This window comes from Photinus pyralis, unplaced genomic scaffold (genome assembly GCF_008802855.1).
Source record: "Photinus pyralis isolate 1611_PpyrPB1 unplaced genomic scaffold, Ppyr1.3 Ppyr1.4_LG3a, whole genome shotgun sequence".
NCBI classification, from domain to species: Eukaryota; Metazoa; Arthropoda; class Insecta; order Coleoptera; family Lampyridae; genus Photinus; species Photinus pyralis.
Window position 1 is genome coordinate 1,497,811 of NW_022170509.1, and position 13,600 is coordinate 1,511,410.

The following is a 13,600-nucleotide window of genomic DNA, read 5'->3' on the forward strand; positions in this document are numbered from 1 at the left end:
TTGAGCGAATTTCGCCACGCTATTATGCTCAGACAAGAAAGCAATAAACTCCTAAAGCGGATCTAAAAAACCGGCAGAGCATCTCGATTTGACCCTTTGGATTTGACCCATTTCCAATAGGCATGTTACATGTGGCATATAAGTCAACTGTGCAAAGTTTGAACCAAATCGGTCCAAGCATTTGACAGTTATAGTGTTCACGGACAGAAGGACACCATCGATTCCCCCATAAAGCTTGGATCGCTTTACTATGCCACTTTAGGCTGGACAGTACACCCGTTTCGTTGCCCGAAAATGCTTGATTTCGCTCCACGATATCTGAATTCTGAGTGAAGATGCATAAGGGGTCGAATATTCCTGTGAAAGGTGAATGCTTTAGCTAGACAATAATGTAACGTCGAGGGCTGTTAGGGTGTCATATTTTGAAGAAAAAAGGAAACAAATTTTCCTGGCCTTATTGCCTAGATATTAATTTTACGAACTTATAGCAATTTTGGAAATTGTTTCAACTTCATTTATAGATGTTATCTAGCGAGAGAGCGAAAATATAGCTTCCGGCGCGCGGCTTGTTTTATACAGATAGAAAATGTGCATTATAATTGGACTATGTTTATGTTTCTACCATCGAACACAAATTAATATGACTGAAGACTGAAGACCGTATGTGTGGCTCAGTCGTAGAAAGCTGGGCGACACAGCCGGGAGGTCGGGTGTTCGGACCTGACTTGAGGTGAATTTTTCATCTGCGGCAGAGATGGGAATTTCCTTAGATGAGTTTTGAGCATTCTGCCGGCTACTCCGAATTAGGTTTTTGTGCAGGTTTCCTAATTCGTAAGGTAAATACTGTAGTATAGAACAACTTAAGACCTTCTGCAGGGGTACCTCTAAAAAGAATTATGCGGGTCATTCTGTAAATGGGCGAAAGCCTGTTGAACACCATAACAAGAGGGGGACAATAAAAATAAACATTTGAAAACAGTTATCTGTTCTTCCCTCACAATAAAATGTAGGTAAGAAAATAAAATAGTTTCCCCCATTCAAGCGCTTTGGGAGAAAGTAAGGTCCAATTACTTGCTCCCCTACGATTTCGACCCATACATATACAGCAAAACATTGTTGATGTGCACGAATAAATGTTGCCTGAGGATTTTCGTTAGCCCCCATTCTTTTAATTCGTTTTTTTTTTAAATGTCGTTGGCGTTTTTATTAATTTTTTACATATGTAAAGGGACATAAATGTGATGCATAGATGAAAATGAAAGAAATTTTAACGTAACATTCTTTTCTAAAAATAATAATGTTGACAGGAAATATCAAAACATTAACAAAAAGAAAATGTATGAATGTCTTATTTTAAGTGATTTTAGTTTAATTAAATACGAGATTAAATAGAATATAAATTTTGTGTATCGGACTAATGACGATGAATGTCGTTTAACAATTACAACTTAAAAAAAATTGTTTAAAGGATATATAGATTGACACTCCACTGTACAGTCTGTCCAGACGAGTTATTAAGAATAGAACCATAAATGCAAAGAAGATGGTCGATTTCACGTTAGGGTCAATTATACATTTTATAGCGCGTGTCGTAACACATTGCGATGGTCAGGCACAGCGCAGTCTGGCTGGCACACACTAAATCTCCAAATTAGATAAATTCGGGTTGAAGAGAGATTTCAACACAAATAAGTTGGAGTATAGTCTCTCCTTGGCATTTAGTATTATAAAAAATCATACCAAGGTGATTAGAATGGTGGTAGAAGTATGCATATTGAATAATATCGAACAAAATGGCTTTTGTGTTTACGACAAATGAAGCAACACTTTCTCCTCTTGTAATTAGGGCGCAAGGCCAAGAATGAGAATATCACTCGGACTGTAGGCAGAACATTGTAAATGCATCCGTGTTTACTTTTAGTTTTCATCTCGCGATACCTTATCTTGTTATGTAGGAGGTTTTTTAAACTAGTTTAACTGAATTATTCCTTTACTACAGCAGACTACAATTGACAGGCATCATAGAAATTGCCTCCTTTCACCCATACCATTTCTTATATAACTATAACAATATCGAAGCTTGTTTAATTAGATTCGGCTCAAAAATGTTTGTCTCTTGTCAAAACATATTACTTAATCACATGATTTCTCCCCGTAGTTAGGTACTAATTGAATTGAACTGTACAACCCTGTACAAGTCATTGATTTGTGATTAATAAATAGCGGTACTTTGTCCATCTAAATGGGACGATGCAAAATAATTTATCTTTTCGGAAAATTTATCGTGCCACACAGTAACAAAAAAACCATTGGATGGTTGGTGAACTTTGAAGAAGGGGTAGACGTCTAAGGCAGCTGTCACACTGAGGCGATATAAGCAATAAGCAATTGGCAATACGCAATATTATCGGTTGTACCTATTTTACATTGAATTAAATTAGAGGTCTCACAAGCAACTTGCAACTCTCGATAAGCAATACGCAACAGTATTTTGATATTATCTCCCACCGAAGCAAATATGTATTGATATACGATGCAATATTTATCACTTTGCCGCAGTAGCGGTTTCAAAGCTTAGTATTGCGCGAAAAACGAAAACCAAGAGAAAATGGTGCAAACAATGTTTTCTAAAGAGAGAACAATACTCGCATATAAATTTTACTCCTTTGACTTTACCTTCTAGAAACAAGGGTGGGCTTTGTATAATTCAACCCGAAGTCTCTAGGACAGGTGGTCCAGGGGCCCAGATCTCGATGGAACAGACAGACGACGGAAAATCGAGCACATAAGCGTTACCTAAAAATATGGTACCAGATGCGTTATGAGTTCTTGTACTTGTCTGAAAAATTTCAGAAATATCGTCATTTTTGAAAAATACGTATCTTGTGCAGAATTAGATGCCGATTCAGAATCAAAAGGCCCGATGGTCGCAGGGATTGCAAATAGTCAGAAAAAAATAATTTGTAAGTATAAAATTTCGCACTTCCCAAAAATTAGAAATTTTACGATTATTTCGCATTTCTGAAGTTATTTATGAATATTTTTCAAGAATTTGTGTACTATTCGAAAGCTCATTATATTTGCCGTCTCGCAGAAAAAGAAAGTCAATCTTGTCTTTAACAACCACTCTATAAACTGCTAAAGCTGTATATGGGCGAGAAGAGAATTTAATATACGTGAAAGGCAAATAACGAAACGTGATCGCTGTTTTTTTAAGTAATTCCAAGGCATATCTGATTAATTGTAAAATGAACCTTTTTATTCTGTCGATTTCTATGGTTTTAAAAAACGGAAAAGTATAAGTAATAACGGGCGATCAAAAATGAGTTGCTGTCGAGTCGCCTTTGGAAGTTCAAGTTAAATACGATTTCCCATGTAAACAAAAGTTCCAAAGGTGACTCGACAGCAACTCATTTTTGATCGCACAGTAGTATGAACAGATGCAGCATTTTTTTCTTAAAAAAAAGTATTTAGACTTTTCCTCTAAAATAATTAGGGGAGCTAGTAATTGACTATAGGTAAAGAAATTACCATTGAAATCCGTATGCTGCGTCGCGCTAAGGCACCACCCGGTATGTGGTATATTTGCAAAAAAGCTGGCTTTCAAATGCCGAAGCGCGTACCTCTAAGCCGGGATATTCGTCGGCTCTTCCATTGCGTTCGACGCTCTTTATCTATAAGTCGATCATAACAGTGAAGTGAGATTAAATTATAAGTCGTTAATTTTTTTCAATAAAATCCTATTTCATAACATAACAGAAAATTGTGGTAACTATATAAATATATTATTGAATGTAACTGCATTCAATAATATTATTATGAAATTATAATTTTTAACAAAGAAAAGTAAATTAAATCAAATTATCGAAAAATGTATCGTCATCAGCATGTCCAACTTCAGCTTGATTTTTTCAATGTCGCCGTCAATATCAATGCAATTCATTTTGCATTTGCAATTTGTACTACAAAATACCCCTTCTCTTTTTTATTGACATTTTTGCATGTGGAACGAAATAATTTGCCGTATATCTTCTAGAACTGTAGGTTGCTGATGCACTATTTTTGGAATTGTAAAATTTCCTCATTTAAATCATAAAATAAAGGATCTTTTTTTCACCATACCAATATGACATGATCCGTGTAAATGTTTGATAATATAACCTAAAATGACACGTAATTCAAAAATTACCTAAGAATATGTACTTAATTACTCTTTGCCTATACGCACATGGAATTAAAAATCTTCTCTAGGGGGCAAATCCTGAGCTTTCATTTGTAAGGGTTGGTTGAATTTCATTATCGTCTTTTGCATTTTTATTTTTGTATAAGAGTAACAAATCTTCAGGAAATGTTTGTTCCTTCTTCTGGTGTCATTTGAGCAAACTTGTGAAGCTTGGGTTTATAGTACAGGAGATTTTGAAGATGGCGGTAAATGCTTTAGAGTAAGTCAATAAACTTCTTAGTAATTTCACGGCACGAGTGATTTTAGTAGAAATCACTCGTGTCGTGGTCTTAAAACATATTAATCCATATTGCATTAAAAATCAGAAACATCATTTGTAACATCCTTGGTATTTTCATAGATTTACTTTCAAGATCACAAATATTTCGAATCCTTGAACAATGTCAATACCTAGTTCAAATTTATTTAAAAAATCAAAAATTATCCCAATAAATTAAAATAAATTAAAATTCATACCATTAATGATATCTACACAAGTATCACCTAAGGGAAGTGGACTCCAAACATTCATAAATTTCAAAGTACCTATAAATCGGACCGGTGACATGTGAAAATTTCAGTGTCGCCAAGTATTGTGGCACCATACGCAATGAATTAACAATCGATAATAAACAAATAAGTATGTGATAGGAAATGACATACAAACAATATATTGCTTGTAAATTAACGAAACATATATCAACAAAACGAAACTGTTAACGTAATCGAGTAAGGGAAAGATTGAAGAAGGGTGGTAAATGATGTAGGTAAGTTATAGGGCGTTTAGATGTATTGATCATTTAGCAGTGCCCGGACGAGGCGGCTTTGAGCTTCTCCCTTTTACGTAGGTTCTTATATGACCGGTTAAAGTTAAAACCGGCTATAGTTAAAATGACAATAAAAATTCAATCATAGCAAAAGCAAAAGAACAAAATGTAGGTTTTTTTAAAATAATTAAGTAATTCATTTACAAGACAAAAATGAAGGACATGCGTTGAATGTGATCACCTAAAGACTTGAAATTTCAGAAAGGTTGCCAACATGAAATCACGAACTTTATACGAGGAACAAACGCCTTTCTCCTCTGATTATGCACCTGGTGCATACAGGTACTGACCACCTTTCGCTTAATCTTGGATGACGACATTGAAATTTATACCAGATCAGTCACTTTTCGAAGGTCGCTGGTTGCAAATTTGTATAATTTCGTGCACATTGTGGGAAATATTATTATTTATTCAATTGAAAACAAAGAATTTTGATTACCTATGATACACCAAGTCTACACTATTAAAGCAACTTTAGCGGACAGTCGGTGTGTTTGAAATGAATATGTTTAATATCCCCGACTACCGAATGTGTCAACCAAGAGCATCATCCCTCTACCTCGTTCAAATTCGAATTTTGTGAAAGAAACCCCGCCCACATGATAACAAAACATAAAGGGTACATGATTTATACACGAACGAATCTCTCGCACACAAAAACATTAAAACCAAGGGGTATATCTCTTAGCGATTTTATAGATTTTAGCGATCATGTAACAATTTCTTAGTAATTGCGACGATTGTCCAGTAACAGGACGATTATCAAGGCATGTGAGCTTTTTACAAGAACTATTCAGTGATTTTCCCAGTGGCGGTTCGTGGTAAAATTTTGAAAGTGTTTTACAATTTTAAATATAAAAAATCCACTCTATCCTATGTTCTTTTCTGTTCATTTTATGATTTTATCATTAAAATTCTCTATTTCGGCGAGAAATGTTTTGATTTGATTTGCTACTCCATGAAACATTTGAATGATGATACAGCATGCTTATTTGAACCAGATTTACTAGAATTGGGTAGTACGGATCAGACTTTATGTATTTATTTATCCTGGAGTGCTTACTTCTCAATTTTTCAATCAATCACAAACGGTGCTCCCCAAACAATCTTCACAAGTCATAACGAATCTTTGTTTATACCGCAGTCCGCATATACCTAATTCCCAAATTTGGGAGCAAATTTGAATACCTGTAAGACCGACTTTTCTTCACTGTAATAATTTGCAGTTTCTTCTTGCAGTACCTTCACGTGATTCTTACAAGAACCTAATAAATCATTTGAAACTACTAATGTGTGTTGTAAGGTCAATATTCAAAACATGACGCTTTGTAATAAGTCATGTCAATTTGACATGCGAATTTTAAATTTCCCGGTTTTTATAATTTCGTGGATGTGAAATGACCAAAAATGCGCTTTCATCATGCATACATTTTACAACTTGATGTTAAAGATTATTTTTTGCGGAACATGCGCCCGTGATCTTGGGACACTTTCCAAAACGGGCATCTACGATTTTATTTAATCGATCATAACGCGAAAGCAAGAAAAATTTAAGATCTTTCAATCTACAATTCTGATTGTGTTCCGGTTGCGTTATCGTCGCTTTTCAAAGTACATTAAGAAAAAATAAAGGCGCATTTAAATAAATGATTAGATTATAAAATGCGTTTTGTTTGAAAAACAATTTAATGTACCTACGTTATCAGTTTAAATTTACTAAGAAGCGCACGTATATTTTTAGTTTCAACCTTTGACCCAAATGTACCCGCTGCCGGTACCTACCCAAATTTATTTTATGTCTTACTAACCTATCATAGCACATTTTATATCTGTGATACGCGGGCATAAAGTATCACTTTATGTCCTAGGGCATTAAGTATCACTGTAGTAACTCATTTATACTTAATGACAAAACAAACAAATATTTGCAGGTCATTGAAAATTAACGTCAATTATTAATTGTCAATACCTACTACATCACAAGATTGGCCTTATTTCGTATAGTTTCTGGAACTTCTTCCTCATTCACGATAGATTGAATTATTTAAAATTACGTTTGACGTTTGGATGGTTTCAATCACATTAAGAAATTCGAAGCACACACACACTCGATCAAACATAATGAATTATTTTGTAAACGAATTTTGACGAAGAAAACTATTTGTAAAACATAAAATTGTGTATGTACCACGGGCATAAACTGATGTTTATACTCTCGGGCGACTAAAAAGCTCTCGGGCCATAGGCCCTCGAGCTTTTTAACTCGTCGCCTTCGAGAATATAAACATCACTATTATGCCCTTAATACATAAATAACTATTACAAACCGCAACCGTTATTTTTACCGCCCCTTTTTACTGGACTATTTCGACTGTGCATTAATTGTGAATAGGAAGCGTTAACAAAGGTCCCTTTTTTTAACGATCAACATCGCGATGGTCAAAGGAGTAAAATAGGTGTGGGAAAATTTGTCAGGCTTTGTTATCCGCAGTAGGTTTTCGCATCCACCCGTAATTATTGTTTTAACACAAAATATGGCGTGTCACTAAATGCGAAAGGTACACCAGACTAGTATTACCGGTTTAACTTAAATGCCGCCATCGCAATCGGTAATAATGTTATTTAAATGTAAAAGTCGGCCACTTTTTGCACACCATTTTCTTTTTCGACAAATTACGGGCGCACGTTAATTCCACAAGCTGCTCTTTAGTTATGGAAGACAATAATTTTAATTACTTCGACCGATAAGCATTTAAGGTCGGCAAGTGACTTATCTTTAATATTGTTTTTATAACTACACGAAATGTCTTCAATGTCAACATTAATTGTCGTAACGATGCTTAATTTTACATACGATAATTACTATGTACGCATTGTGTACCTATACAGTGATATAGTTAGTTATACCTAAGTAGTTAACTTTTACGTAAATTTGAAATGATCACGTTTTGATGCTCATGGATTTGGATTTGGTAAGCGAAACATGTCTTTCAAAGAATTTTAACATTACGACAAACGAGACAAGATCCCTTGCTTCAGTTGGATCCCGTGTGTAACAGAATTAGGTTTGCTTTATTGTTCCTTTGACAAATTAAGCTATGAATGTGAAAATCTTATGCTTTGATAACTTCTGTTTCTGGTATAGTGAGAAACCGACATTTGCAAACAAATGTTATATGAGGTTCCATGTCACGAGCGTATTAATCGATTTCCAAATGTTATGGACTTTAATTGCGATCAATTCATGCAAAGCGACCGTCATCTTGTTTAAAAGAAAAAGAATGAAAATTAATTCGCACCACCAAAATACTTCCTAAAGAATATGAATAAGTACATACAAACTTGGTTGTCATTCCTTCGAACATTTGAGTAGTTTCTAACAGGGGCGGCGACTTATGGACCTTAAGGGTACTTTGCCCCCATGCAAATTATATTGCATCTTATATTCACAATCATTTTCCTAATCTAATATGGTACCGCGACAGAGATGTTGGACATAGATGCAAATATTTACGAGCGCATCGTGCTCCCATCGCCACGCATAGCCCATTTTTGCGGGACGCCGGTGTGGCTAACATGGCATGATTCACCGACTGACTTACTTCGGTGTACCATTACCTAGTTAAAAATTCAATAAAGTAGATCCTTATTTATGATCCCTATTCTTCACGAAAATTGCCCCGTACCCCCATGCAATCAATTAAAACCCGCCGCCCCTGGTTCCTAATTAATACATATTAATCACCCGATTGTTTCACTTGTGGACCAAAAAATACGACGAAATCCCTTTTTTGCGTAGTCACATATCTTTAATAGTAGATGATGCATCCCATGTTCATCATCGATGCCTCCTGAACTTTTCCCTCCATTCATTCTATTTTTTCCAAACCCGAAAATGTCTTGGGATTACCCAAAATTTCTCGATTACAAATTTTTTTTTTCAAAAAATGTTCTTGAGGCACTTTGAAATTTTTATTACTTTTAAATTCAATATTTCAGGAGCAGGAAAATAAGTACGCCAGACCATTTAGTGGGACCTTTCACCTTGCCCGGCGCCTTCAATGCTTAAAATGATCTAAAACGTCGACATTTGATGAAAAAAACCAAAACCAAAAAACGGTGACCGCAATAGCCACCTAGCTAGCGCTATAGGAAGCTACTATAGGAAGCTAAAAAGCGTGCGAGGACGTTAAACGGTGAGGAGCGTTCTTTGGTCTGAGCTAGGAAGCTTTTCTATCAAGAATTTAGCACATTTTTATTATTCTTTTTAAAAAGAGGGAATTTCTTGTAAAATGGTATGTTATTATAAAAGTGACTTTTTGGTACGAGCAACATCTTTTAAAGAATCTTTTTTATGAGTAGGTGGTTAACTGATCGGATTTGAAAAATAAAAACAATTCTGAAAACATAATGAACATTCCTTTCGACCTATCAAACAACATTTACTACCTCTTCCCATTTAAAATTTTTGGGGTGCAATTCATCCTCTTCTCAGGGTTAAAGTTATGTAAGTAGTATTACTTAATGTAGCAGGTAAGTAGAGAGAGGCAAATAATTGAATGTTTTTATTTTCTTTAGGTTATCGATTTCGAAGCTCACTTCATCATCAGACCTTGCGTCATTTAAATGCTGAATGAAAATGGGTACATCTGTATGAAGGATCGTATGAGTTACATTATAAACTGATGGTAGGTGTCAAAGTATACAAAGTTGGAAATTATTAAGGACGAGATCTAGTATGTATTACTTAATTTAGTGTCCCTCTCAAAACTAAAATTGACGTGTTCCAGCGTTCCTGGCAGAACTGTCGTTAAGTGGGCAAAATTGGCATTGACTGTTTTCAGTGGGCCACCCTGTAATTACTAATAAGGTTATAGTTTAAACTGTGTAGGTATCTATTTGTCTTGCTATACACGGTTATTCTATCTTTTCTGAGTTTTTTTATGTTAATTTAATTTTATTTTAGGATTTACTATTATTATTTATTACTCTGGATAATTATTGCTACTTTTGATAATGTTTGCTATTTTTGTTTTTTTTTCTCATCGTTTATTATGGTACCTAGCTATGTCATTTTTCTACATTGTCTTAGAATTGGCGTGTTTTGCTGTTAGATAATAAATTAATTATTATTATTATTAACTTATTGTATATTCAGTAACCTTCGGAAGCATGCGTTCAACCCTCAGTTCAACTATTCCCTAAGGCCTAAACCTAAAGTTTTATCGCAATCGGATGAACGGTTTAAGCAGCCATAAGAGATGTAATACAGACACACAAACATTCTTATCGAAGTTACTCAAATTTTCAAAACATTTTGGGATTTCCTTTTCGACATGTAGATAGCCGGTATTCGTCGTGGGACATCCTGCTGCCTGCATAATGAACAATGAGACGGGGAGATGCGTCGTCAGAAATCACGCTGAACACGCTCTACGGTTGGCCCGACGTCAAATGCCAGAGAGCCTGTTGTGCCACCATAGTTGCTCATTTCAGCTGGCGGATTGAATGAAGAAACTTGATTGGTTAAAATCTCCGATTAAAATTGGAAAAAAATTACTCGCTCGAGTTCTTTAATTATCCCCGATTATCCCTAAACTAAACTAGCGTGGTACAATCGGCCCATAGCGTTGAGATTTTGAATATTCAAATATTTAGCATCCTCGAATTACTCAAATTTTCGGAAATCCCCGTGTGGTTGGGCTACCTACAAATACATGCAATGCAATAATTGTTTGAAGTCGCTTGGTATAGCCTCCTAAAATAAATCACATGAATCTTTACGAGTGTGGCTGTGGTAGTTCTATACCTATAGGGTGACTGTGTAGTCGGGAAATGGTTTAGTGAAGAGGTCTTAAAAACGTAGTTTTGCGGTCTGAGAAATAGTAATCTTGATTGAAAATCTGCTTCCCATTTGATTAAACAAGCTCAAGTTCGGTCAGGGATGGATTTAATCTCGAATTTAATTGACAATCATTACATTTAGATTGAATCTTCAAAAGCTTGCAAAGTAGGTAGTGTTGTAAATATACGATCACTTAAAAAATATTATTAACAGTTCAGCAGTTTCAACAAAGAAATGATTTTAAAATTGACGAAGCTTGTAATAGAAAAAAATAATCTGATAGTCTTTTTTGCCAGTGGTTTATTCCCTTGTGTCCCATTTTACCTTCTCAGTATAATCATTTGGCAGATTGATATTTCCATAAATAAGTTTACCGCGGTTTACACCCACCATTTGATCACTCGTCTAAATCTGGAAGATTTGATTTTTTTGCAAAAATCATGAATACAATTCAACTAAAGTCGTAAGTATATAAGTAAGTATCTTACCCAAGATTGATTCGAAACGGTTCCTCATATTATTATTATGACATATTTATACTATTATTAGTATTGTCCACTGTAATGAGAGTGAAAGTATAAAACACAAGAGGGGAAATAATCTGCGACAAACAAGGGATGTCAATGTGTCATATGGAAAAGTGGTAAATAAAACGATGCACAGGGGGGCGAGGGGCTCTGAAAAAGTGCAATATTGCGAAGGAGTGTAATGGGCGTTTCTACTGAATAAATTTACATTTTTTTAAAAATGCATTAAGTGCAATTAGGTACATACGGTATTTAAAATATTTCCGTCAATAAGTTGGCATTAACATATTCCTGTAGAATTTGACACACGATCATAATATAATTTTGTGCAAGCTTGCAAACGTGCAGCCAATTAATGCAGAAATAAGGTAATTTCAATTTTTCGCCGGCCCTGCAGACCATAACGGATTACAATTAGGAGGCATTTGTGGTCGCGGCTGGGGGCAGGCAATTTAGGTAGAGGGCAGTTTTTTCTGGCACGTCGTTCGCTTATTTATTAACGATTATCGGCAATCGCAAAGACTATGCGTAATAAACAAACGACGTTCGATACGGAAAATCGTGAGAAAACTTAGTAAATAAAAACAAGATTCCTGGTATTATTAAGCAATCTCGATATTTTTATGTCATTGGGTTATTCCCAGGTAGGTAACCTATGCGTCCACAAATCCGACTGAACAAACAGGTTTTTCGTTCGAATACTATCACACCTAATTATTAGGGATGTGTAACGCTTCTTACAATTGTCGGTATAAAAAAAGAAACCCCTAAAAACGAAGACTATTACTTTCAAAATCACTTGCAACGAGCAGCACTCACAACCATGTATGGCAACAACTTTGAATGACTCAAACACGACCTATTAATGAAATGAAACTTTTCCAATTACTTTTGATAATGCGATCCAATATCACCAACTCAGAAAACTAATTTTTATTCAATAAAAACAATAAATAACCTGTTAAAAAGTATTCAATATGTTGACGTGGCGAGCACTTTTAAAGGCGATTTTTTTTTTCGTTGCAACAAGATTTTACGAAAACAAAATTACGTACCGGTAGGAAAAAGGTGCATAATTTTAATTAAGTTATTGCGTGACAATAAAAAATCAATCGCAATGAGCTAAGAAGAGATTCAAAATATGGCGACTTGAAAATGAGAAAGCTTAAAACTGTCAAATGAAGGAATTCAAAAGAAGTTTTCGACTCACCTGATTTTTAATATAGTCCTCAATTGCACGTAGAGCCGAATCGGTTAATTTCACAAAAATTAAGTCTTTATTTCCACCAAAATTTTCTTGCGATGACAAACCATACTTAACACCTGGACAGAGCGCCGCCATTTCTGTCGACTCTGTCGAACTTTCCAACTCCGACCAGCTGACGTTAGGTAGTCAAAATAAAACCTACATTCATAATCACTTCAGATTTACTTGTGAAAAAACCTTACTTACTCTACCTTACCAAATAAAAACACGATATATGCCAATTTTCTAAAATGCCATTTACTGTAGTTTCTCTAAATCAGTTCGTAAAATACGCAATTGAATTTGAATTGCTATGTAAGTACAAATTGCACTGGCAGGTGGCACCACTTCCTTGGGAAATACACCAATTTTTTTAAAAATAATTTTCAAATTAATTAGACTTAACTAAACCTTAAATCTATAATTTCCTATAATTAAAATGGACCTATAAACAAAATAATACTCGTTTTTCTCGATATTATTTATATATGATTTACTTTATCTTATCAGAAAATATATCTTATCAGTCACACAACAAATCTAGTTAAATCGTGAACATACCCTTGTAGATGAACGAAGCGTGTATTGTATTGCTGACCACGAAACTCGCTACATTTGTGTTCACGACCTTTACACCGGTTCTCACAGTACAGTACAGTGACAAAACGTCTCGCAAGTCAATTCAAAGAATATGGTTTCGGCAAACAAATTCTAGAAACACTGTTGACTCTATTGAAGTCAATAATATGACGGTAAATCAATCCACAGATATATCCAATCATTTTAACGACTTTTTCTGTCACATAGCACAAACGCTAATAAATAATCAACAAAACAAAAACCGAAATTACATCCCAAAAATGAATAATAATGCCCATACATTCGTTTTGCTTCCATTTACCACTAGTGAATTATCAGCCTTTCAACTATCAG

The 13,600-nt window shown here is 34.9% G+C and overlaps 1 protein-coding gene and 1 long non-coding RNA gene across 3 annotated transcripts in view; one reads left to right on the top strand and one right to left on the bottom strand.

The window, feature by feature from the left end:
* Positions 1-12,799, bottom strand: part of LOC116165949 (RNA polymerase II elongation factor Ell) — a 28,425-nt gene extending 15,626 nt beyond the window's left edge. The window contains exon 1 of the mRNA XM_031480730.1: positions 12,632-12,799. Coding sequence (XP_031336590.1) covers positions 12,632-12,763 — 132 coding nt within the window. The 5' untranslated portion in view covers positions 12,764-12,799. The remainder of the gene's footprint in view (positions 1-12,631) is intronic.
* On the top strand, positions 7,843-10,191 carry LOC116165952. 2 transcript variants are annotated; one of them, XR_004144219.1, is made up of 5 exons: positions 7,844-8,021; positions 9,049-9,344; positions 9,412-9,556; positions 9,628-9,785; positions 9,840-10,191. It is a non-coding gene; the product is annotated as an uncharacterized LOC116165952 (long non-coding RNA). The 2 variants fall into 2 exon arrangements; XR_004144218.1 differs by having other exon boundaries at positions 7,843-8,021; positions 9,049-9,556.
* Positions 12,800-13,600: the final 801 nt, after the last annotated feature.